Raw genomic sequence first — 27,894 nt, 5'->3', positions numbered from 1 at the left:
CATTCCCTCGATCCATCCAATCCCTCCTCTCCTCCTCCTCTCCATGCATCCTTACCTTGCAGTAGGCTCTGGAGGTTGAGCTGCGCCTGCTGGTGCAGCTCCTCGACACACTCCGGCCTGCTCCACGAGCCGAACACGTTCACGCTCTGTTGCCATGGAGACCTGAAGTGGGCCGTGCCGCCGCTGCTGCTGCTGCCTCCGCCGCCGCCGCTGCTGCTGCTGTGGTTTCCATCGCCGTGGCTGCTGCTGCTGCCACCGCGCCTGCCGCTCTCTGCCTCTAGTCCGCTGGTGGCTGGAGGAGAAGAGGGAGGGGAAAAAAGGATGGGAGGGAGGGATGTGGAGAGGAAGTGATGGATGGAGGGAGAGAGCAGTAGCGGGTAAGAGAGGGGAGAGGGAGGGAAACAAGATTATTTAGAGTAAAGTGGGAAGGGGAAAGGGAAAAACAGAGGAATGGTTGGGAAAGAAGAGAAGAGAAGCAAAGAGAATTGGAGGGAAAAAGGGAGGATGGCAAGGAAGAGAGATTGATGGGGAAAAGAAAAGATAAAAAGATAAAGAAGGGGCAGAGAAGAAGGGAGGTGTAGGAAGTGAAGGAAGCAAGGTAGGGGAGGATAAAAGAAGGGGATGGAGGGAGGAGAGAAAAAATATACATAAATAAAAATGTATGAATTTGCATAACTAATACCCAGAGACGTAGATTACATAACGCAGTATGTGTTGTCAGGGAGAACAAGGACCGAGGTAGGAAGGAAGAAAGGAAGGAAGGCGGGATATAGGGTAAAAAAAAAAAAAAGATAAATGAGGGATTAGAGTGGAAACCATGGAGGAGAGGTTGAGAGTTAGAGGGGAAACAGAGAGGAGAGCTTAATTAGGAAGGAAAAGGAAGGAGACAGTGGACGGAGAAGACAGAAGAGAAGGATTAGGGCAGGGAGGTATGAGAGAAAAGAAGCAAAAAGGGATTGTGGCATTAGGAAAAAAAGAAGAACATGAGTGGGAGGAGGAAGGAAGGAGGGATGACATTTAGAGGCAGAAATGTAGAAAAGAGGGAGGTGTGTTCGTGTAAAGAGGGGGGAGAAATAAAAAGCAAAAGGAGGGAAAAGCCAAAAAAAAAGTGGGAAGGAAACGTCGGTCCCTGTCACCATCAACCCTCCCAACACAAACAGACAATCAAAACAAATCATCCACAGCGATCACAAATGGCCATTCAGTGCCGACATAAATGAGACGTCGCCTTGAATCAGCATCGAGGAAGTAATTTGACACATCCAGTGGCTGATAAAACACGAGTAACAAACACGGGAAATGTGACAGCAGATGATATCCAAGTGAAAGGCCAGGCTCTTAAAGGAAATGCAGGCGAGGGGTCACAGACTCAGCAGGAGAAGGCAATTACAGCCAGCATTTGTCTTGTTGCTGAGTCTGTGGTAACAATTACTTAACAAACTGGTTAAACTTTGTCAAGCTTCTGGAAGCTAACTTGGCAAAAGAGGACACTAAAGGTGTAGGTTGTCACGCTGCTTCCCCCCTAAAGAACCATTTAAGAGGGTGAACAAGGAAATATCTGAGCCAGTAATGTTGTCACACATGGATGTGGACAACAGAGGTTCACATCGCTATCAGTAGGAGGCATATCCACTCGCTAAAGATCAGTAAAGATTTATGTGTAGCTTACATATGTTGCATCTTCGTTCTCTGTATCCATAATGTGAATTTCACTTGGCCTTTGCCTTTGTGGGATGAGCCACAATGACCACGTGACCTCTTTATATTAAAGTGTAATGAAGCCACAGTGTTGTTAAACTAGTAGAGGCACAACGTGGGGAAACAAGCCCAAATTCTGGACGAAAGTGGGTAAACTTTTAAAGTGTTTCTTATCCGATCTGAGTGGAGACCTAATGCTTTTAGTGTGTCTGTGACCACTGAAGTTTGTTTTGGCTCTCTCTGTTCATTTAGATACGGGCTTTACAATAACTGCTGTCACCAAGCTGGCTGCTAAGTGTCAAGACTTTTATAGACTCACATTAGCTATGTTTTGGTCTGCCTTACTGAGGACAAATCACAGTGAGTTCTCATTTTGAGCAATGCGAGTATCTTTCAGGTACAGGATGTGCTCCACCGAAAACAGAAGGAACTCGCCTATCAGTACGCATCGCACAGTGGACATTTACAGCATTTCTTTCAGTATTTCTTCTGAGACTTTGTTGCTCGTTTTTTTTTTTCCATTTTCTCCAATGCAATTTCAGCAAAGGCTATAAAAACACAAAACACAACACAGTTACAAACTCCCCTGTTAAATTACTTGCAGCTATGTTGCCGTTTAGTCTAACTACATTCAAAATTACACGCTGAGACATTTCCTTCAGAGAACCAGATATACAGACAGCTTGTAGAAAGCTAAGAAATCAGCCATGATCCTAGCAATGTTTTCTCCATCCATTAATATTTTTAATCACCTATGAATTTCAGGGTCGAGTGGAGGGTGAAGCCTAATACAGTTATTGTAGAGTAAGGCATTTAGCCTTCACCGTATCTTTGTAACTACAACTTCATGGTCAAATATTCAAAGAAAATGTAGTATAATTATATTATGCAATTTTTATGGTTAAATTAGATTATTCTTAGGATAATATTTTGTTTCTCGGTACACTGCTGTGAAATTACAGTCCAAGTCCAAGATGCATACAGTACATACATGAAACCCAATACTAGATCAAAACATTACACTTTCACCATTAATCATAAGGGAAAAAATTCAAAATGTGATTAAGTAAACTGTAGCACGAACAAATTTCAGTCTGAATCTATCTGCAAGTCACAGAGGGCCCAAAATGATGATCGTCATCGAGAGGACCTTCATCTACAAAGGCTGGAGGTTGTTACGAGTGGCTCCGGTAATCGCACGGCACACCACAACAATTTTCTCCAGTTCTTTCCTGCTTTTTAGACCAAACCACAAAATCACAGAAAATGAAAGCACTGACTCAGTAAAAGAATAAAAGCTTTCCATCACCGTCATCCCAACATCAAAACTTTGCAACATTCTCAAAAAGAGCAGATGACTTGACCCGTTACGTAAAGCATCTGACTATAAATTATCTCATGATCAACAAGCTGACGCAAAGAAAAGTCTGAGCTAAGAAGGAAATGAATTAATAACTGGAATGGTAAGAAATCAAAAGGCTCACATGCAGAGGTGACTCCAAGCAATATCCAAATCCAGAAATCCGGAAGAAATACTTCAAAGAATAAATTTAAATTATTTAGGTGCATTGACATGAGAGTTGTTTCTTATAAAACAATATACCCAGGTTTGATATACAGCTTCATTCACCACCGAACCTACTGCCTTTACATAAGGCATCTAAAGCATCAAGCTTCCAAAAGAGTGAGAGACCAAAACAGAGCTCCGTCTCTCAGGCTTCAGTTCAGTTCACTTTGTTCTTTTGACAGTAAATGACAGTGATTCACACAAGACTTTTAGTGTCAAGGTGATCTGCAGTTTCTTGGAGACAGACTGTCCTCTAACAGAAATGTCAAATCCTGCTGCAGCTACTCCCACTCGCTGCCAAGCTTCAGCTCGGGAAAATCAACAGCAGCTAAACATCCAGAATTCAAAGTATAAATATCAGCACCAACATGTGTGGGTTTGGATGCGTTTCTGAGGGGACTGTGCAGGAACTACGTCTTGATTTGAGAAAGACTGGTTAAAATTTAAAGTGCGCTCAGTTCCCGGTAGACAGACGCTATTCTGCCGAGAATCCAGCGGCACTATCGTGTCTTGTTTGCTCTGAAGCAGACGTCTCTCCTCACAAAACCCGCCGCGCTGTATGGAATCACAATTTCACCCTCCCAGCTACCGGCTTCATCTTCCTAAGCTGCTTTCACACAATCAGCTCCCACCAGAGAGAGCTACTGTTTATGATACAGAAGTGCACGTCAGTTAGCATCAGTCTCAGAGCGGGGAAGAAAGGCGATCATGCATGATTTATAACCTGCTCTATAACAGACATACACTCTCACCATGGAGCCCTTGGTATTTTAATTTTTATTTGGATCCTTGTGAACACGGTGAGAAAGTCTTCTGCGCTCCGTTGTGGATTGCCTGCTCTTGAAGTTGTTCTGTTTACTGGCTAAATCTGTCTTGCTGCGAGCTAAATATCCCATTAAAGAGTTTGACTTTGTCCCCCTCAGTTGTTTGGAGAATAGGTAGCAGGCAGACCTATCTACACTACTGCATATGTTTTGACTCGTCTGTGCAAAATATATCCGAACTATGTTCACAATTCATTTTTAGCTGTTGTTGCCACTTGAAAAGATGCACACAAAGCCTTTGTAACCAAAGTCTAAGCCTGTATGTGTGTAACAAGGGTCTGTGACAGGAAGTAAAACCATATCTGCAGGGTGCAAGAGGATCTTTAGTGGACTCGAAATGTTCCCAGAGGTTGACGGCACACAAAACTGCTTCATTTTGTGAAGCTTGTTGTGTCGCAGGTGTACATCACTTTTAAATTATCCGAAGAATTCAGACTAGTTGTTTGTGGCACCGTATACCTTTTGGAAGTTTTGGTCATTAGACAGAATTTGCACAACAAAGCTCGCAGACGTCGACAGAGGTCGAACGCCATGTAAACTTGAAGTTGATTTCAAAAAGTAGCGCTGCTGAAATATGCATAAAGAAAATGAGAAAACTTTATCCAGTGAGAGATACTCTATCCTTGTCACAGAGAGAAAACCAGCACAGGGATGAGTGCTCTCTAAGAACATCTTTTCAAAGTGCTCGGTTCCTTTGCTCATTGTTTACAATAGAAAAGGATGCACTTTTAAGATTGCTCAGAGCAGAGAAAGTACCTAAACAAGGAGTGGAAAAAAAAAAAGATCCTCCAGCCTTGTAAAAGCAAAGAGCTTCAGGTTTTGTACAGCTACATAAAACAGTAGCAGCTGACAGTCTGTTCACGTCTGCACAAAACTGTTTTTAAAAATGTTGTCAGATAGATGTTGAAACACTTACTGTCAGTTATTCATGTTCGGGTGTCACCACACCTTCCTCAAAGATAAAGAAAAACAGTGACATAGTTCGATAGAAAAGCTTTACTCTAAATGCTAGTAATACTTTTTTTAAACTATCTGGACTGTCGTGATTTGAAAATTAGTATTAAACTGGCTTAATGAGCTGTATTTAACTGCAGAAGAACAAGGAAATCACTGATAAAAGCAGGCAAGAAGTTCTCCACTACCGTGTAAATAGTTTTTGTCTTCATTTTGAGTTTTGAACCCTCTGTTGACATATGTGAGTTTCTGCTCATTAGTCTAGTAATGTTGAGCTTTAGTTTTATTGTTCTATTTGAGTTTAATTTTCTCTGAACTTTTGAATTTTTTAAGCAGTTGTAGAGTTAGTTTTGAATTCTGAGCATTTCAGTGCAGTGCACTTCAGATATGGTGGACAAATCTTGCAATGTGCACATGTTCCCATATGCCAAACCTAAAAAATATAGCCCTGAGATCCCTTCCCGGACAATTTAACCGCCATTCAAACCTGAACTCATTTGACCTTAACAACTCACAGGTTGGGGCAGTGACTCACAAACAGGAGTGATGGAGCCACTTCAGGTCAAATACCCGAGACTCTCCATCAGCTTTTGAAAGAGAGCCCAGAAAGTGGATTCTGTTAATCTGGATGTGCCGTTTTCTGTGGGGCGAAACGTTTTGTCACTTGGAAAAACAACCAGAAGACTTAGGCTCACTTGGATTTTCCCACAGAAAATACTACATCCAGATGAATGAAATCAACTTTGTGGGATTTCCTTACCTGGATGATTGAGCATCCATCAAGACACTTTTGGGGGAGATGGTACAGGTTTTCAAGAACTTAAATGAAGTTGTATTAAACTCAAAAACGTTAGACCATCATAACCGGGATGAGTGAGAACCTACAGACTCTCTTTCCAAGTATTTTTCTCGTTATTACGTCCTGCTTCACTGTCAAGGTTAGTCTCCCTGTGCTAGTTTTACTTCTCTGGACTTCCCCTGATCTATTTGTATTCATCTGTATCTCATTCCCCCTCCTGGTTGTCATCCCCCAGTCAGTCAAAGTGTATAAATAGTCATGCTCCCCTTTGTTCTTTTTGAGTCAGCTGTAGTTCAGCTCCATGTTTCTCCCTGTTTTCCAGGCTCGTGTCCTGCCTTTTCCCTGTTCTTTCATTAGGCCTCAGTCAGTTCTGTCCTTGGCTTGAATTACAAGGTTTACTCTGCCAGCTCTCCCTCAGTGCCTTGTGTTCAAGCCTATTAGTCAATAAAGCTCCTCACCATCCTGAGGTTCTGTGTCCTGGATTTGGACGTTTTTCTCACTACATCCTTTAAGTCTGTGTCATCAATCAAAATCATGCATCATATACCTACTGAGTGACACATACAGCTCTAGCTTCACAGATGCTACATCAAACATTGACTTTTTGGAGATGTGTGTGAGTCAAATCTGTGAGCCTGTGTTTGCGAGCGTATGTGTGCACTTGTGAGGATTAGGTAATATGTGCCAAAGTCACAGAAGCCTCGGGAGTTTCTAAAAATGTGGCACACATTACTGTAAATAGAAAATCCAAAGAGAGAAACAGAGGGGGGGCGTTTTAACTACCTTACTTACTGTCATACCTTTGAGACATTACTGTTACTGTGACTGTGTGCAAACGAATTCACACTGCTCTCACTGCACATCAGCACAGGAAGGAGTCATCATCAATCCAACAAGGTTTTTCACAGGCTTGAAGCCTCGCAGGAGTTAAGCTAGTAACCAAACCAGACCACTGCCACTACAACAAAATTTGCTGAAGAGCCATTAAAAATTATAGAAACCACACTGAATGTTGCAAAACACTGACTGCAAAAAGGAACACGGAGCAGCTGAGTTTATAAAAAGGCCAGATTCCGGTCGGTAATACTCTACCATTACAGAGGTCGTCTATCTGCTGTGACAGGTACGCCACATTAGAAGAGTACAACCTGTCACCTGTTTCAAGACCATAAAAAACGGAGACCTGTCACTTCCAAGAGAAAAAAAAAAATCAAAGCAACATGGTCGTGATGTGCCAATCAGGGAGCAAGTTCTGAAGAAATGCAGCTTTTGAGGTGTGCTGATGCTAGGAAACAGGACGATGGTATGAGCTTCTACACCTGAAACAAAAATCATGCAAGGTTGCTTGTTTGGCTCTTAGAAGACAGACTAATAAAGAAAGTAGTGTTACCTTAATGCTTTTTTAATAATCTATGGATTTTAATTCATATATTACTGACATCAGATTAATAAAATGCTTTTAAGCTCTTTCATAAAAATGATAAATGAATGGAGATCTGAGTGGTGTTAATGGAAACCAGCAAATGAGTTAACTTGGCTACACTGCTGGCAAATTTGACAGATTTACTGCAACTTTACTTGCTCTTAACAAAAAAGCGAGTCAGTGCACATCCACACGTCTCTCTGTGTTCTCTCTATTCAGTGGACTCAGTGGCAGATCACATAGACATAGAGGATCTGTGCTTTTGCAAACACTAAAAGTCATCACTAACTAAGCTACTTTTGCCTCCTCTGTTACCATAACCATACATTGTATTTTCCTCTCATCTGTGATGACATTAACTGTTTGACAGTAAATGTCGCACACAAGATGATCCTCCTTTTGTTTACTAGATTAACTTAATCCCTTGTTTCAGTGCCTACTGAGCCCATAGCTTCAGTTATTTTCACCTAGTTATTTAGACCTGGAATCATGTCCATGTTCTAAACAGTCTATGGCTAAAACCTGTGAGTGTGAGTGCTAGCTAAAACCAGTTTTAGCTAGCACTTAAAGCTAGATTTAGCAGGCAGAGTTGAAATGAGCCTGCTCCTGTCATATTGCGCAATTCAAATTAAAAAGTATGAATTTTCATCTGAAATGCCCCCTCAACTCGGAGTTGAGTTAAAAATCCAAGATGACAGGAGTAAACTTAAAAGGTAGTAAAACTGTAAAACTTTAAATTTTTACTGCCATTGTTGGGTATTTGTGCCTCACTAAATAATCCATGCACAGCACTGAGGAGGCTTTATCCATGAATACGCTGCAGCAGTGGTTTTAATTGGAAGAGAAACAGGTGACACGACAAATGACAAATGCTTCATTAGATGAAAAAACGCTGAAAACAACTGCCTGCAAATAAGAATTACCTGAAGAAGCTTAAAAATCGTCCACCATACCAGCCTACAATGACTAAATCACACATTGTCTGTGCAGGCAGAGCTAACTACTATTACAATTAGAATCCACCCACATTTAAATGCTTATAGATGTAGAAAAACACTAGAAATATAAGAAGAGCTGAATCATAGTCTCAAAGGAATTTACAAAACCTATAAAATAGCTAGCTGAATTGCCAATCTTGTAAATAGTACTAACTTTTATTGGAAAGCTATAATTCATTCTGTGGAGTTAACCTATTGTATTATAGAAACTTTTCTTGACATTATTTTTCTTGTCTGGACTGCTTATCTCTTATTTACCTGGCAAATACTATAGACGCCTCCTTTGTATGTGAGAAATTAGCAAAATATGGTCTCACTGTCAGAATAAGTTTGTATTTTTTACTAAGGGAAGTGTGCTACAGGGATATTTTATGAGTGTTTATATTTTTATAAGTTTCTCAGGGGTAATCGGAGCCTCTAACCTGCACTGCTGGTAGCGTCATTTAAAGGAGGAGCATTTGGGAATACTTTCAGAGGTTTAAAAAAATATACAGAAATATGTTTTAAAAAGTGTTTGGATCCTAAATGAGAATTATTTTTTTTTAAATACCAGTAACATATAAAATAATATGTAAAATAGATGGTCACCTTAAACTTTTTTTTGTATTGAGTGACGGAGGACAAAGTCTGGGTAATCATCCCTGTTTTGCAAAGAGAAATAACTGTGATTTGGCTTTGTTTTCACAGTCATGGCATCTGACCTCAAAAGACTTTCAGACCTGCAGCTGATGACAGAGTCTGCTCTGGCGGATACGAGAGACGCACCAGTCCTCGGGGAGACTTGTTTCCTCTCAGGTTAACAACTAATTCTTGATTAAAAGTTGAACAGCAGCCAAATACACACATATACACAGAGCACACCCGCAGTCATCCTCAGTGGAGATGTCACTATTTCCCTTCCTCCCTTATGTAACCACGGTGACATGAAAAGGAGGGAAGATGGAGGGATTGGATAGAGGAGAGACACAAGCCTCTGGGCATCACTGGGCAGATTTAGAAAAAAAAAAGCCAATCTCCTCAGTGCTCTTAGGAAAAGAAAAAAGATTGTTCTGGAAATAAATGCAGTGCAACGTCAAGCCAGCTCCGTGTTTGAGCTTTAATTCCCATGAAATGCAAATAACGATCACAGACCTACCCTACTCAACTTATTTTACACTCTTTGTGATAATCTCCATCTTCCTAAAACTAATTTCGGCTGGCTCTAGCTCTCGGAGCTGTGAAAAAGTGCTTGTCTCCTTCCTGATTTCTCAGTCTTTTGGATTTTTCCATAAACTTAAATGTTTCAGATCATGAAACAAACTCTAATATTAGTCACAGATAACCTGACTAAATACAGCATGCAGTTTATCTATTAAGGGAAAAAGTTATACAAACCTACCTGTGAAAATGTAACTGTCCCTGGTAACTGATAACTGGCTGTTACACCCTTGGAAACGAGAACTGCCATCAAGCATTTGTGATAACTGGCAATGACTCTTTTAGATCACTGTGGAGGATATTTGGCCCACTCTTCTTTGCAGAATTGTTTTATTTCACAGTTATTGCAGGGTTTTAACCTGTTTAAGGTCGTGCCGAAGCATTTCAACTGGATCCAAGTAAAGACTTTGACTAGGCCAGAACTTCAGGCCCTATTGGTCCACAGTTCTTTAGTCGTTGTTCTGGGTTCTTTTTTGACCTCCTGGATGAGTCGTCGATCCGTTCTTGGAGTAATTTTGGTAGGTCAGCCACCCCTGGGAAGGTTCGCCACTAATCCCGTTTTTCTCTATTTGTGAATAAAAGCTCCCCTTGTGGTTCGCTGAAATCCCAAAGCCTTAGAAATTGATTTTAACCCTTTCCAGACTGATAGATATCAGTGGCTTTACTTCTCTTTAGATCGTGGCTCGACGTATTGCTTTTTGAGACCTGCCAGCCTGTTTCACTTTGTCAGACAGGTTCTATTTCAAGGGTTTCGTGATTCAGGAGGTTTCAGCTTTCCAAAAAATGTGGTTAATAACAACTACTTTATGATTTAACAGGGTTTACTTCTTCACATAGACCATAGGTTTGAATAGATTCTTTTATCCTAAGAAATAAAGTGAGTCAGAATCGGTCTGATATCCAAATATCTGATCAGAGCGTGCCTACTTTCAACACAACATGAGTCTAAACACACAACTGTTTGGAAGAATGACCTAAAGAGCAATAAAATGAAAACCCACTTAGAGTCTTCCTCACACCAAATAAGGGGAAGCCTCTCTGCTTCTCTGTGGAATCATCAGTCACATCTAAGATAAGGTTTAGAATCAGGGGAGCCTTGTAGCATTTCAGTGTTAGACAATTACCATCAAGAAGAAGAACAAGACAGACTAAAACAAACAGGGCAGTGGGTGGTGGGAAACGCCCTCCCTCATTTCTAGCTGATGCAGAGAAAACACCAGAGTGATAACTTTCACCGAGGAAAGAGAGAGAAATGACACACACATCCTTACAAAGACAAAACAGTCCAGCACCAAAAAAACACAACTCTGCATTCACACACTTGCACAAAATAGAGAGGAACTTTCACAATACACCTACTGACACACTCATACTCACACACGCCCGCGTGCATTAGCGAGGTGTTGGGTGAAGTTATTTTCCTCTGATGCCTTTTTACTAATTAATTCCCCTCTCTCTGTGTGTGTGTGTGTGTGTGTGTGTGTGTGTGTGTGTGTGTGTGTGTGTGTGTGTGTGTGTGTGTTGGAGTGTCAGCAGGGAGGATGCAGGTTTAGACAAGCTGTTATCACCGGACACACACTCTCTGTCGCACACACATTCACAGATGGACGGTTAAAACACAACTTATCCATTCCTCATATTTAACATTTTATCGCTCAAGTGCTTGCAGAGATTTCACGCATGCGTAACAAAAATACATCAGTGTGTCCTTCGCACACTTGTGAGGAAGTGTAATGTGGTTGTTAGCTGAAGAGCTTCCGCAGTGCTGCACACCAAATATTGGCTCGCTTGTTTGTGTGCGTGTGTTTATATTTGTGAATGACAGGCTTATGAGCGGCTGTTAGCATTAGCCTGGTCCTCAGCAGACTCATTTATGGGAGTCCTAAATAACATTGTCACCACCAAGCAAAAGCTTGGCTAAAACTAGATGTTTGTGTGTGTGTGTGTGTGTGTGTGTGTGTGTGTGTGTGTGTGTGTGTGTGTGTGATCCTTGTGTTTCCTCCCTGTTAATAAAAGGTGTGCAGTAAATCAGATTTAGCGAGTACTCTGAGACCCAGATGGAGGATTTGCCGTCCGCCTGGGTATCGTTATCCAATAGCAGCAGGCTTCCTGAGCCGCAACATTATCCATACCGACCTTTGTTGTTATGACCAAACAATAAAGGTCAGGAAAGTGACCTCTAAGTCTCTGTGCTATTAAGGTAATAGAACCCCAGAGTGTGAAAACACAAAACTACCTGCTGAAAAGTAAAGGCAGGTAATGAGGCCTGAGTGTTTTAAGTCTTGGTCGTGCTGTCCAAGGTACTGAAAACTGTTAGGTACCACATGCTTGCTCTTCTCTGTCCTCTGTGACTCATTAGTTTAGCTAAACATCCCAATCAGCTTGATGAACGTCAATTAAGAAAACCTGGTGACAGAATGAGCAACACTAAAATAGCGATCCCAATCTGAGTCACACCGGCAGCCGTGTGAAGTTCTACCACTGGGACTTTTCATGGCTACGCTCATGCAAAGCAGCCCATTCAACCTGGTGGCCAAATGAGCAATTAACTAAAGCAGGAGGTTATTTTCTGCTATCGCAGCTCTACGATGAAGCACAATGAGCAGAAATTAGGTAACTGCGGTTAGTTAGATTTAGAGAACACATGTAAAACCTTGTTATACACATCTGGATATACATTATTCATATAATGACCTATGATAATGAGCCTTAGTGTTTACTAATCATCAGTTACTAATGAATAAAATATATTCACACATTTAAGTACAATATACAATACAATATTTACTAAGTTAAGCTATTTAATCCAATATTTACTTGTGATTTAATCCACATTTGTTTTTTATCTTTTAGCCCAAGTTGTGTCCAGTATTTGCTTGTGTTTAAGTCCATGCTGCACATTTTATTTTATAGACGGGTCATCTGCCATCTTTGCCGTTTCAAAAACCTGGCTGGTTATAAGCGCCACAAATCACCTAGAGCAGCCTGCGTGGGACACTCACATTCATGCATCACTGTGACAACTCAAAGTACAACCCTGAATAGAATGAAATGAAAAATTGGATTCTGCTGATTATCGAGGCCACGTTTGCCTCATAACTTTTAATTTCATCGACATTCTATTAACTCGAAAGTACATTTTCCTCCTGAGTGCCCATTAACTTTCATCCGTGCAGGAAGTCTGGGACATTTCTCAGTGAAATATGTAGGAAAGGGTGTAAACATATTTCTTGAAGACATTGATGAGGATGTAATGAAATTCTCGTGAAGAGGATTGTCAAGACTCCTCTTTAAAGCAGATGTCGACTGGTAATGTGGATCTCATTCGTGTGCAAGGAGTAGTGTTGAGCAGGCATCTAAATACATGCTCTGACTGCTGCAACCTGTCATGTTTTTACATAGCTCAGTGCTGCCCCCTGCAGGAAATTTAGCCTTAAAACACAGACAGCAGTGAGGAAACTATTACCTATCTATCCTGCATTTGACCAGACACCATCCATTATTGAATCCTGATTTACTAAAGAGAATGCAGCTGCTTATTATATTGTAATTGTTAATATAGTGGAGCTTTCTTACAAACCTGATTTTAAAGGATGGAAGAACTGAAGAAAGGACGAAAAGGAAAAAACAAAGAAGGAAGAAGTCAATGAAGGAAATGAAGAGAGTAAAGATGAAATGCTGGGAGTAAAGAAGGAAGGAAGGAAGGAGGAAAGGATGAAAGGAGCACACAAGGAAGGAAGACTGAGAGAAGGAAGAGATAAAGGAAGGTAAAGAAGGAAGGAAAGAAAAGAGTTACAGTAATGAAAAACTGAGAAAGGAAAAGTAAAATAAAGGAAGAAAAGAAAAGAATCAAAGAAATAAATTACAGGAAGTAAAGCACGAAGCAGAAAATTGTCAGTCAGCTTTTTGAGAGCAGAGCTCAGATCACAGATTTGTTCCTTGAGTAGTAAACACCGGGTTCAGGACTCGGAGCCACAGACAGGACAGGAAAAACATTGTGCTGCTGTTCCAACGGGATCTGACAAAACAGAAAAGATGTTGTGGAGGCCGAATCATACTCCAGATTTAAACAGCAAGTTAAAAAAGCTCCAAAACAAAGCAAAACAATCTATGAACATAATTTAAATTTCACAGCTGTGTCACCACGAAGGAAACACCACTCGACACTTGTAAATACTTGAAATTCTTTTTCCTGTGAAAGGACTTCCTGCCATTTTGCAGACTTCTTACCCCAATAAGCATTTGAGAGGCAGTTTATTAAAAGGCCGCTGTGTCTCGGCTAATTTAGGCAATCAAAGACAAATGCAATCACACAAATACAGTTAGTAAATCAATACACACACACACACACGCTTAGTACAAGAGTGTGTGTTCCTGTGTGCTCTACAGTGAGACCTGGCTGTCTGCAGTAATTACACCCTGAAAGTAATTTACAGTGATATGAGCCACAATTCATCCTCGCCCTCCCTCCTCTCACTCATCGCTCTTCCTCCTTCTCTCTTTCCACGTCTCGCCTGGTTTCATCCTTTATTCCCTCGTTTAACTTGCTTCTTTAAACTCGCCCCTACTCTTCTCTCCGGCTCGTCCCTCCCTCCAAGCTTTCCGCCCTCTCCGTCGTCTATCATATCTCCTTCATTACACACACAAAAAAAAAATGGGGGATAAGTGAGAGGGTGGAGTAATGGAATTGAGTGGAAAAGGAGAGGTGTATGTGTGTATGCCTAATGCACTTGGGTCTGCCATGATGGCAAAACCTAACAATCGAGTAGCCTAAAGGTCATATTCTCTCATTCTGACAAAGCGATGGAGCCACATCCCGATTCCATCCACATGTATGTGCGTGCACCTCAGCTGGAGTTTAATTGAAGAGCCGGATGCGTTCATCCGCGTTTGCTAACAAGAACAAAGATCCAATTTTATGCTAATTACTGACGCATAGATTTGAGTCACTTTGATTGCGATGGTTAGCGAGACAGGGGGGTAGCTATCATGAGTCACAAGAGACAAAACACACACACGTTGGTTGGCTTCGGCTCCCAAACCCGCCACACGGAGACCCCCGTCTGTATTTTTAAAATTAATAGCCATTATTTTCTATGCAGGCTCTTATTATTCAGCCAATTCAGCCTGGCTGGAAACTGTGGAGACACATGATTTACACACACAAGCAGGTGGACACACACACACACACGTAATGACAGCCTCTCAGTCACTGTGCTGCACACCTGTGTGTGATGCTGTATGTTAATATGTAGGACTTAGAATTCTATGGATCTCTAGGTTCATGCTAATAAGGAAGAAGTGTGCCTCCTTTTTGTTTGTACGTTGATTGAATGCCTCTGATCCCCACTGAACGACGCAGGGAAGACCTGTCCTGTCTGCAGTGTAGATGGAACTAAAGAGGGCTGTAGAGAGCTGTAGCACATGTTTGGAACCCACTAGAACTTCCTGTGATTTGTTAATGTTGTTAATGTGTAAATACTGTAATCCATCCATCCTTGCATCCACTTTCTACTACTTATCTGGGTCAAAGTTGCAGCGGCATCCCTAGCGAGTTGAAGGATATGATCTCTCCAACCAGTCCAGGATCTTTCCAGGTGATCACATGGAAAGATCAGGAAGCCAGCTCCTTTTTATGCAGAGGAGTGACTCTACTTTCAGCTTTTTAAGGGAGGTCCCAGTAACCCTGCCTCTTGTATGCACCATCATTGCCTAGAAACATTGCCATTCTGCCCCCACTCTCAGAAAACTTATGGTTCTTCAGATGTCTTCATGGTTCTTTAAAGAACCATCATACATCAAATAACCTTTTTATTTTGTAGATGGTTCTTCATCTATTGCAAATGGTTCTTTAAAGAACAAAAGGTTCTTCATCAGCTATCTAAGTTTGATGGTGTAAAATGGCATAAATATTTATTCACTATAATTAGAGTGTGAATTATACTGTGTGTTTTCTTTGTGTGCATGTGTGTGCGAAGGGGGAGGGCGGGTTACCTGGCAATTACCCTTTAAGAGCAGATGGTAGGAAACTGAATATTCAAATAAAAATTAGAAATACTTGCTTAAAAATATACTGGTGGCATGGGTGGGGGCCAAAGTTATAATCTTTAAATCTTTAAAATGTTTTTTTAAAGAACCACTTAAAGGAAGTTTTTAAAAAGGTTCTTTGAAAAACCATTAAAGGTGCCCCAAAGAACCATTTCTTGATGGTTCTTTGGGGCACCTTTAATGGTTCTTCAATGAACCACTGAAATTGTTTGAAAGGTTCTTTGTGGCCCAAAAAAGGTTCTTCTATGGCATCAGTCTAAAGAACCACTTTTGGTTCCAGTTGGCACCTTTATTTTTCTGAGTGCAGCTTTATAGGCCTGCGTTGTCCTACAAGTGTCTTGATTGTTTAGGCGATTAGTCACTTTGTCAAACAGAAATGGACGTGAAAGTGAGAAGTCACTGCTTTAAATCTCCTTTGTGAAACTTTCAATAATACTCTGATGCAGACACAGACAACAAGCAAGCCGATGGCCTAGTAGTCATTTCCGCTGTACTCCTTTGAACTCCATTTGAGATCTGCCACCTGGAGCGCGTCTGTCGTTGATGCATCATCAATTTTCTTCCACTTATCCCATTCACAGTCACGAGGGGGCAAGAGCTTATCCCAGCTACTATAGGACGAGATGCAGAGTCCACCTTGGACGGGTCGCCACTCTGTCACAGGGCTAAGAGGGAGAGACAGACAACTATTCACACCTATGGACAATTAACAATCACCAGCTAAGCCTGTCTTTAGGCTGTGGGAGGAAGACAGAGTACCTGAAAAGGACCCATGCAGACAAGGAGAGAACATGCCAACTCCACACAAAAAGGCCCCATGCTGTTGGTGGACTAACCACCATGCCACTGTGCTGCTATAGTTGGTACATTGTAATGTAAATTCTCCTCAGACAAGTCTGTGCAGTCACAAAATACGGGCAAGCACATGGCCGTATGTACAGACCTCACACTCATCATCTGAGATCTGAGTGGAGCCTAGTGGACACATAAAAAATTCAACCACACAAACTTCTCCATAGAAAGTCAGTCAACCTTATCCAGCAGATGGCGCAGTAACATGACACAGCTTCTGTTGTCAGTCAATCGCAGGGCTGGCAAATAAAGTTGACGTAACAATCAATCACACCTACAGCCAATGTAAAGTCACCAGTTAACGAATAGGCGTACCTTTGGAAATTCTCAGTGCTGTGAACTTCAAAAGCAGCTGATTAAATTTGTAATTCTTGAACATTTTTACATCCACTCCATTAAGACACATGAAACTCACACATGTTGCATTATACGGTAAAAGCAACAAACAGAAATGTGTCCCAGTGCTGTAGATGGCACAAAAATGTAAGATCTTCAGTGTGTATGCACTCTTTTTAAAACGTCATTGCTTCTGTGGTATGCCAAAATGCTTTGCGCCGTTTGACTCGTGAGGCTTTGAGCTTTTCTTAAAGTATAATTTCATTCACGACATGCTATTCAAAACACAGTGACAGATTAGAGTGCAAGAGGGCTAAATGGAAACTGAATTGTTATGGAAATGAAGTGAAACAGTCAACAGATTTAAAACAGAGAAATTTAAATTCATTTGTGCCTTCTGACATTGCCTGTGGATGATGATGGTCCCTGATAACGGGTAACATTTAACATTTTCTAAACCTAAACAGTTAAAACGAATCTTCCAGTCATCACCTGCCAGTAAAGGACCGTTTGTAGATGTTTAGGATTAGAAATGAACTCACGATGTGTCACACACAGCCTGTTACAAAGGGACACTGAATCTGGACTTTGTGGCTGCTGGTCTTTAACAACTTGATCAATTACTGTTCCTTTCTTTAGAATAAAGACCAAACTCAGTGTGCTAAGGACACATGTAGCTGCACGAGTAAGTAGATGTGCATGTGGCAAGTTTTTGTGTTCACAATCCCAATAATCCAGCAATGGTTACTGATGATGATCTCACCTAGCATCCTCCTCTGTCACACAGGTGAGGCAACAACATATAGCACACAATTCTAGTGACATTCACAACAATGCAAGTGATAAATGGGTGATAGTCTACACAACGTAAAGCTCTCATAAAAACCACTAATATAAATGTGAATATCGTATAACCAGTGTTTGCCAAAGACATCAGTGCTATTTTGTGAATTCTGTGGATATAAACAAAAACAAAACAGCGAGGTCTTATTTAATAAACACAGCTGCTCCTGGCAGATGAAAAGCGTAACTTCTATAAATACAAAGCAGTCTGCTGTGTATGCCACACATGCATAATGTCTCTGCATATATTAAAAAGAATGTCAAACAAATGCAGATTTGTTTCACATTCGCTGGTATGGCAGTAATATGGTGTGGACTATTTAATACCCACAGTGATCTAACATTGGCGGTGCTGCCAACGAGTGAGTCACATTCATTAGAGCTCCTGCTGAGCTGTAATCAGCCGTGAGTGCCACCTTAAAAAGGAAAGGAGATGATTTCTGACAGTCAAATGTTTGAGTTAAAAGGCTGATTTCCCAAAGCAAGATTCCTAATCTTTCATGTCGTTCATCTTCTGCAGCCACACCACGGGCTGTGTACCAGCAACTCACTTGAGCGTATTTGAGCGTCCCGACCCAAATATGAGCTTTATCTCATTTCTGCTCCTCTCTCAACTACAAAATCCCTTCAGATCCCCTTAAAACTCTCCTTCGGCGCTAATCTTGCATAGTTAAGTGAAAATAAGGTCAGGAGCTGCCCGACTAACACACACTTTGCAGGCATGTAAAGTGTTTGAAGGTGCGAGCGGAGGATTTGAAAACAACAAATTAGCAACACGTCATGCTGAGGCACAACGATGATTTCCATAAAGAAATTAGATTAGACCAAATATGACCAACAGCCAATTTGAACTGCCTTCAGTTTACAGAGGAACTTTCTGGATCACCTCACAGCGCAAAAGCAGGGCAGGTGTCTGCTCTGTAAAGGAGAGACTAGAGCCTGACTGGCTTATTGGCAGATCGATATGATCAGTTAGTATTGGCTATTTGCACATCTATCTGTGTCTAGTGTCTAAAAGAAAAAAACATTCATTCATCAGATTTTTAAATAATTAAATATTGGTATTGGTCTATAAAACTCTATATTAGTTGAGATCTAGAAGGTACTACTTCTCAAGAGTAACTTTGTGTGCCTGAAAGTTCAAAATAATTCTCATTTATCTCATACTGGGCATTTATGTTGTTCATACAGAGACAAAAGTAGAAACACTAGGAAGTGTATGCTTTGCTAATAAAAGCTAGGTAACTTTAACAAGCACTAGACACAAAGAAGGTAAGAAGTCTTTTAAACTGCAAGCAAGCTGTGATTTTTAAAACACTTTTTATTAATCAGAGACTGATTGACGTTTAGAGGTACTCGTGAGGGCAAGCAGGCATCCAGTATCTTTGCCCGGGAACAGCTGGACAGCTGTGGATTGGAAAAGCTGAGGATCAAACCTCTGACCCTCCAACTAGTAGACAGATGGAAATGCTTTGTTATGAGGGGGAAGGTTTTTCTTGGCACACTTTTGCCTCTATCCCTACGATAAACCCGGGGTGTAACCCTCCTCTTGCTCCATGACAGCTGGGGTAGGCTCCAGCCATCCTACGACCCTGATTAGATAAGCGGAAGGAAAATGGACTGTTGGCATGTTACAACCATGGCAACCATCATCTTTGAATACCGTTGCCTCATTTGATGGCCACCTCTGCTCCCTTAATGACAAGTTTTCTCAGGAAATATCAAATAAGGCAAAGTTTGACCACCTTTAGAATAGTTTCCGAGTTTTTCCAAGCGTAGCTGCATAGGCAGAGACCACCTTCACTAACTTCTGATGCAAATCCACTTAGGTTGTTGTGGAAGCAGGCCAAAACACACGAAAGAACAACTCAGTTTGGAAAACAGCTCAGTGTTTACTCCAGTAAGCTTACAAGGGGTAAAGATTTAAAGGAATGTGGCCGTCACGACCAAGGAACTGACCCTCAAAGTATCTCAATCTAGGAAGTGGAACTTGAAAAGGAAAACAAAACACAAACATCTTGCATTATGATTAATATGAAGGCTTTCTAAACTCAAATCCAAAGTGATCCATCAGATGGTGCCTTTCAGACAATTGGCAAAATGTAGACAGTCATAATTTAACTTAGATATATATAGGTGTCCCTTTCTCTAAGCAACTATGGGCCTCTAAAAATAAAAGGTGCCCACTGATACTGGCTATAAATGCAATTGTTGAGAAAGAAAAACATCAGCCCTTAAAACAGTCCACGCCCTGATCCACTCTCTGCTTACTCATATCCATATTGTTATAATGGACTGGGTGTCACCTTTACACTCATGGCTATAAATTCAGAATCAACAGAGTCACAAATCATCTATCAGGTTGATTGATAACACACGCACACACACACACACACGCACACACACACACACACTGCAGATATCATTGCGCAGGACAAACACGGGCTGACTCAGCGTTGTCTGGCAGAGGTCAGGAAGTATGTGCATGTTTATGTGTGAACACGAGAGACAGACGGAGAGTCTGTATATCTGTCGATGTGTCCCTCCTCTCGCCCCTGAGGACAGGACTGCGGCGAAATGACAGGAAGTGATGTCACAGGTCTTCCAAGGTCAGTGGCTTCACCCATTCCTGTCCAATAAGCTTTCATGCTACACTTTTGCTCTCGCCAGTTCACAAGCATGCACACAGACACGCACACACAGACACACACACACTTTCCTCTGCCAAGGTCCCTCCCTGCGACCTTTTAACCCTATCACCTGAGGTGAATGCACACTCGTCCTGCTGTAAACCATCAATCTTCCTTTATCACTTTACCTCACACACACACACACACACACACACACACACACACACACACACACACACACACCCACCCACCCTGTAGCAGATACACATGTCCTACTGCCGTATACACTAGGACACAGATGGTCCGAGGTATACTGTGCACACACACCAACACCCAAAACAGCTGTTAATTCATATCCAAGGGGGAAAAAAGAAAAAAAAATCTCCCAGAGCAACACAAAATTTCAAAATAAAAGTTTAATAAGCCAGAAAGTGATAGTGTTGGCAACACGCAGCAGTTGGTCTGCAGCAGCCAGAAGGAAATCCTGTTTCACTGCCGAGACTGTTTCCTCTAAATGTAAGAAGACGCTACAAGGAAACACTTACTTTCTATTACTGCATCACAGCCACAGTACACGATGTCGCTTTAACATTTTATACCGAGTAACACTCGCTCGTGAATTTAATATTTCATGTTGCAAAGCGTCAGAGCTGCTGCTTTAAAACGACGGCATATCCCAGCGCTTTTATTTTGGCCTCCTGTCGCAGAGAAAGCCGTCATCCTCCAGCTGATACCGCGCTGCTTGACTTGAGCAGTACAAACATGAGGCAGTTGGAGGTGTGATCAGAGCTACACCGTCTTTTCTTTATATAACAATGGTGGAATTACTTAGTGTTTAGTCTGGATTCGGATAAACTTCCCACCAGGTCTACGATGCAGTGGCTGCTTTTCTTGTACTCTAGTGGGAGCAAACAGCCGGATGACAGATGTGGACATTTACTGCGTAAAAGAGAGTGGGCAACAGATGAAGCTTTGGAGATTTCCAGTCTTAATTTTAAATGAAATCAAAGGAGCAAGGTTGATGTTTTCTGCATGCTTGTCAAAGAAGCTTGCAGCTTTTAGCTACCTCTAATCCACCACAGCCCACACTGCAAGCATAATACCATTTCAAATCCAACTTTCAGTGCAATACATCTACTGTGAATCAAATTAAGTTAAAGTAGACATAGTGTTGTTGTCATATGCACATGGAGATAAACACAGGAAGTTTATGCTGTACAATTAAATTCTTATTTTGACGGACTTCTGCCACGCAGCAGTCATAGAGACATTCTAATATAGTAAATAACGTATGATAAAAATTCAAATGAGATAAAAATAAACAGATTAAGTATCAAAAACAATGAATCAAACAATAAAATACAGTTAGGCTGGTAGAAACCATGAAGCATTTGTAGCTAAAGAGCGCTTTGCATTGGAGATGGTGGAGACCAAAACAGAGCAAAAAGCAACTCTGGGGTAAAATTCCCAAGAAGACGGATTTTTAAAAATTCAAAACATATATTTCAAGTCTGAAACTGTTTCTTTATTGTTACCCCCAAATTTAATGTTTTGGTTTGTGCTTGTATTCCTTGCACTGTTCCTTTGTGTATCATCTCAGGGCAGGTGAATTAAAGTAGTGAGCACAGAATTATTTCCGGCCACGCAATCAAGCTCAGCCGCCATTTATCAGCTGACAATAACTGGTCTCCAGTCAGCCCATATCCACTTGGCTGATACTGCCACACTGCCTACCTAATACTTTCCTGTCCCTTCAAGCTGCTTTGCAACCCAACTCCACCTCAGCTCCCTCTTTTCAAGCTGTGTCTGCCTTAATTGGTGCCATGTTTCTCATCCTATCTGCTTCCTCTGCTCTGTTTTGGGACTCAAGTCAAAATTACTGTAAATGGACTGGACTATATGTTTTATTAAATCACTGCAGTCGCCAGTTAAATTAATTGTCAGAATAAAACCATCCAAGGCTGTGCTGTGCTTCCTGTCTGGCACTTTGACAGTTGGTCTCATCTGTCAGAGCAGACTACAGTCCCCAGAGTCTCCTTATCGCCGGTTGCCAGGCCCTCACATTTGTTTTGGCACACATCCTCTACTTTCAGCCCACTCTAATAGAGTTAACCTTGTCTGACAGCAGACTACAAGCCCCATTAGGACCAGGTGACCGATAACCAGCTCCCACTGAGACTTACATCCACAGCTCTCCCCATAAAGAATGTGTTTACTTTTCCTTTTGCCCCTCTTTAAAGCTTATCTCCACGTTGTGTCAGCACGTATGGCGCTCTCATTGGGTTGACAGTGCACAGGACACCTTCGCCATACACCAGCCAACACATGCGCATATTAACCCTGGAGGGCTGTGGCTTGGTCAGATTACTTCCACCAGCTATTGTCTCAGATGCAAGCTTGACAGGAAACAGCACTCCATTTATTTCCTGTTCTCTTCCTGTTCCCCAGACAGCTCTAATAAACCTAAGCAACACAGATGAGACCCTGTGCTGCGCCATGATCCGATGAGCCTGAAGATGAACAATAAATAACCACAAATTTGACTTCATTGGACATTTTAAAAAATGGATTTGTTTCAATTCAAAGCAAAAGATAAATGTTAGGTCACTACAAAAGTTTATAGTTAGCTCAGCAGACAGCACTGAATCTTTGTTGCAAAATATCCCACACGACTTAAAAAGCAACAAAGGTACAATATTCAGAGATTATATTTAAACAGAGGTAGGGCAGGAGCAAATAGCCCTTCATGCTGTATACTAACACAGTTAATGCATTAGCTTGGTGGGTAAAAGGATTCTGATTTGATTCCAGCTGGAGACAAGTCACCAAACAGAAACTTGGCCAAATCAAACATGTGGAGCCACCTGGCATGTTGACTCCTTGAGACGAAGGGATCAGCCTTTTAAGGGTAAAATGTGACAAGAAGACTTTTGCACACAGAATCTTTAGCTGATAGATGTGAACAGCTTATATGGATCGGTGCAAATGGAAAGTATTACTGCGGCAAAACGGTTCATTATAGGAGCAGAATGTAGTTTGAGTTTGGTGTCTGCTAAAGGCTCGAAACTCAGCATGACTTCCCTTTACCGAGAGAAACTAGGGGATCGACAAGCAAACATCCCCAGGATCCTACAGGTGGATGCTAGGGGGTGGAGGGGTTACACTTAAAGATAGGAGAGTAATGGGAAATAATGAAAGAAAACAAGCTGTCTACCTGAAACTGCTCGCAGGCTTCGCTCGAGTTAGCACAATGTCTATTTTGGACAGAAAATTGAACATGTAGAATGATTCCTGTTTTAGTGTAGTTTATGGTCCCTGCTTTTCTCCCTCATCATTTCACATAACTCCTCATTTTCCAGAATTCCTATATTAGAGGTGGAGAGTGGAAATTTAGCATGAACCACTGAGCCACAGCAAACTTATTTCTTACTGGGGAACAACAATACAGTAGCAGCAGGCTGGAATAAACCATAATTTTCTATCAAATGAGAAGCAAAGACAGCCACTGTGTAGCCTGTGAATCGTTAGTGAAGTCCCATCATGAAGCCATACTGGGGTTTTGAAATTAAATAATAATAAAAAAAGAGGACAGCAATCACTGGTTGGCTAAAACTTTATAGTCAAAATGTTGTAGCCAGTCAGCACCTGTTTTATCCAATGATGATGACCAGGTTCTATTAAATATGTCTTGAAAATAGTGACTGAGCGCGTAAAGTTGTAAAGAAACTGTTTGTCACAGAGAGCACCAAGAGTCTCTATCTTATAATATAAACCACCTTGAAGTGTTCGTTGTTGTGATTTAGCCCTTTATTTTCTCCAGTCTTTAACAATACACCAAACATTTCCTCACTAACTTACTCATCTCAGAAAGAAATGTAGAAAATGCTTTGCTAACAAAGGGAACTGGATAAACTCCTGTTGTTACGTTAAGCTAAACTAATCAGTTATACACACGTCACCTCAAAAAGGTTCTGTAGCCTGAAAGCTGACAGCTGTTGGTTAATTGATGTCAAAGTTGACTGAAAAACTGAAGGAAAAACTGCTGGACTGAGAAGTGAGAAGGAACACAGACACAAACACCAAGGCTGAAATGGAGCCAAAATACTTCAGGGAAAGTCACTTATGGGTCAAAGCCATCATTTACACAGCCATTTAATTCAGATTTGCACAAACACACACACACACAAGCACGCAGTACAATCATCAGGCTCATGTGCTGCAGTGAGATCTGAACACAGAGACGATGCCACTGCTGTTAGCACTTTCCACCTGCATCAGAAAATTTATTGCAGCTGCCCGCTGTCCACTGATATCACTGCACAAATCACCTGCCCTGTGTTTCTGCTGCCTCTTCTGTAACCTTAATCTGAAGTTGAGTTTCAGTTCTTCTCTCCCTTTTCTTTTGCTTTGCTTCATCACTCATTACTTGGCCGCCTCAGGGGGGATGTGCAGCAAGAGACCAAACCTCCATCTCACTCGGTTTTGCAGTATGGGCCAAAAAGTACATCACCAAAGTATGACCTTGGAGTTCAGCCGGCCAGCCAAACCCTGACATTTTTCATTATGTTGTAAAAATGAGGCTAATGTGAATTTAATTTCACATTATTACCAACAATCAATCAATCAAATAGATTTTCAGTTAAAACATTAAATGTAATGTTTTCAATCTACTTAAATTTATTTTAAAGTTAAGTTATAAATGCACTGTGTTTTAAACAAACATAGAATCTGAAACAAAAAGAAACAAAGTGTCCTTTCTTATGTTAATTAATTTTGTCACTGATTTAGGCCTCGGTCACAAAGCACTAGAGATCAGTTGGTAACTTCCTTGGTTCACTGTCACTGGTTGCTGGGTGAAAATAATTGCAATCATGGTGCTGCACTAAAAGACTCTGTTCAGGAATAAAATCAACTTTTGGCTTTACATTTACTGGTTAATGCTAGCATATTTTAGCCTTTGGCAAACTTATTATTTCCATCGACACGCTTCCAAAACTCCAACTTTAATTTAAATTAATAGAGTTTGAGTTTCTTTACTGCTCTTCTAACATCACTGCAAATGTTATTTCTGTAAATCGCACTGGAGCAAAGTATATTATCGGTATGTAGAGTATATTTCAATACATTTCAATTTCACACCAGCAGCTCCATCAATTTATGGTTGAATGAGAGAGATGATTGAACTGTGTGTTCAGACTGCGGTTAAGCAGCTAGAGGACAGCGAATCAGACCAACATTCAAAAGCAGCTTTGTGAATTGTAAAGCTGAAATTTTCAGTAAAACTCTTTTGCGAATTGATATCAATGCTTATATAATTGTTGAGAAATGAAACAAGATTAAGACTTAATTATATGTTTGTTTTGTTTTCCTAATCTATGTCACAGTGAAGTAGGTAGACCTAAAAAAAACCTCTGAAATTTAGACTGACCATCATATGGAGGATTTACAGTACTGTGTTTGGGTCCATTTCTGTAGGCCTGTTGAGAGAGTATGCAACAGCGCTTGCATGCAGTCCTGCAAAAACCAACAGTACGTAGCTCAGCGTAGGTGATGCTGATTTGAAACCTTGATCTACTAACAAACCAATAAAACTCCATCATTTGTGGAAAAGGAAAAGAAAGAAAGAAAAAGAAAATAATCTTTGATGTCTACCTAGATACTCACAGAACTGTAGTTACATCAATAACCATGTTCTAGCAGGTTTTTGCTCACACCTAGACAGATTTTAACTGCCCCATCAGCCATTAGCTGGTGTAATAATCTTATAATCCATCCATCCATCCATCAATCCATCAATCTTCCCCATATCTGCTTTACTGTTATCAGAGATGTTCCTATTCAAGTTATCATGGGGTATTAGATGGGGTACACCCTGTACAGCTTGGCAGACTGTCGCAGGGCTAACACAGAGAAAAAGACAGCTATTCAAATTCACACCAATGGCTAATTTTGAATCACCAGGTAACCTAACCGTACATTGGACTGTGGGAGGAAGTTGGAGTGGAGCGCCAGGCAGACCATCACATTACTCCAGTGTAATGTGATGGTCTCACCTCAAGAAACCTTAAAAAAATTGCCCAGCTCCCCCACTGACTTTAACACCTGGAAACTGTTCATTTTACTAAGTAAAAAATGTTTTTTCTGTGTCTTAGCAGCTGTTACGCTGTCTCATTATAATTCTGATATTATTTGGATGCGATTCAGACTTTTTATGTATCTGCATCAGACCATTACTTCACACAAAGCTGCCACTGCTGCCTCCAGCAGCACCCGTAATCTGTCACACTGAAGAAATCCATCAGTCGCTCGCTTGCCGCCAAAAATATAAAACTCTACTGAGTTTAAATTAACACTGCACAAACATGCCCCCGCTCCTCTGCCTTCCTCCTCCCTTCATGGCCGTCACTCAGTCCATCGAAGCCACGGCCCATCCCACAATCGGGGCGCCACATTTAGCAACTCATCTGCATAAAAATTCAATGATTTCTTTCTCCTTTCATTTTCATATTAAATTGGGCAGAAGAGGGAAAAGATCGAGAGTGTAAGAGAGAGAATGAAGAGGGAGAAAAGAGAGAGATAATGAGTGTGGTGTGTATGCGCGTGACTATGCCTTCCTTCATTTTTCCACACTGGAGTGTAAAATGGTGCAAAAGAGAACCACAACTGTGTGTGTGTGTGTGTGTGTGTGTGTGTGTGTGTGTGTGTGTGTGTGTGTGTGTGTGTGTGTGTGTTGGATATTGTAATGGCTATTGGAAACTACAGTAGCTTAGTACCAAACCACAAGCCAAAGTAAAAATGCACTTTCAGCAACACACTCAAGCCAATATATTTGTGTGTGTGTGTGTGTGTGTGTGTGTGTGTGTGTATGAGCCAGACACACACACAGACACACACACACATCCTCAGATGACCTCGGCTGACCTTGTGGGTCTGCAACAGCCATGTGCGGAGGTTTTCTGAGGGTGAAAAAGACACGCAAAGTGCAAAGTGTGAACTCCTCGACACACAAAGAGCCTTTCAGTGGCGATGAGACGCTTGCAAACCAGTCTGCCTCCTCAAGTCACACCAACAGTTCTTACAGCAAAACCAAAGTCTGCTTAAATTCGACTAATGTCATGTGCATTGCACTCTAGCAGTTATTTTTTCTTGCTGTTTTTGAGTTAAGTGATTATTAATTTTGTGTGAAATATGAGAAAAAGGTGAAAAACTTCATGTCATACAGACCAAGTTGATATATTAAAATTAGGGTTGAAGGAAACGGTACTAACTGCCTGACCTGGGAAGCCATCAGCTAGCCTGCTAATTTGGCTTCTGCTGGCGGAAACTTCCAACTTCCAGTGGATATCCAGAACAGTTTATGATGGATATCCTGGCCAAGACTTCCTGCTCTGTTCTCCAGTTATTGCCGTTAATATGTTTTTAAGGGTAATGAAAGCCTAATGGGGGAATAATGGCTCAGCAGTGGTAGCTACGGACTGCCCGTCTACCTGCAGAAAGCGTCTGCTGTCAGGTGTTGGCAGTGTCATGTGGTACAAATGGTCTGATTGTGATGTTGCTGGTCCCTCTGCCAGCTGTGGAGAAGAATAAATGTTCTGACATACAAACAGCTGAAGTGACACCAGAGTGTTACAAAGAGTCAAGTGTCCACTTGAGCCGTCTGTGCTCTTACTGCTGGATGTTTTGATTGTTACGTTTTCGTTTGTCACACTTTTCACACTTCTTCGT

General features: G+C 41.3%; 1 protein-coding gene across 3 annotated transcripts in view; it reads right to left on the bottom strand.

Annotated features, from left to right (window-relative positions):
• The window catches only part of nhsl2 (NHS-like 2), a 225,123-nt gene that overhangs the window by 67,173 nt on the left and 130,056 nt on the right, over positions 1–27,894 (bottom strand). For all 3 annotated transcript variants that reach the window (XM_085264007.1, XM_085264014.1, XM_085264021.1), the window contains exon 2: positions 56–292. In XM_085264007.1, the coding sequence (XP_085120133.1) occupies positions 56–292 (237 nt within the window). The remainder of the gene's footprint in view (positions 1–55; positions 293–27,894) is intronic.

The sequence above is a fragment of the Mchenga conophoros genome, linkage group LG3, assembly GCF_057382185.1.
Source record: "Mchenga conophoros isolate Kocher_MC1m ecotype Shallow Benthic linkage group LG3, M_conophoros_male_GT1.1, whole genome shotgun sequence".
Taxonomy (NCBI): Eukaryota; Metazoa; Chordata; class Actinopteri; order Cichliformes; family Cichlidae; genus Mchenga; species Mchenga conophoros.
Note: the sequence above shows the minus strand (reverse complement) of the source record. Positions and strands in the feature narration are given on the sequence as shown.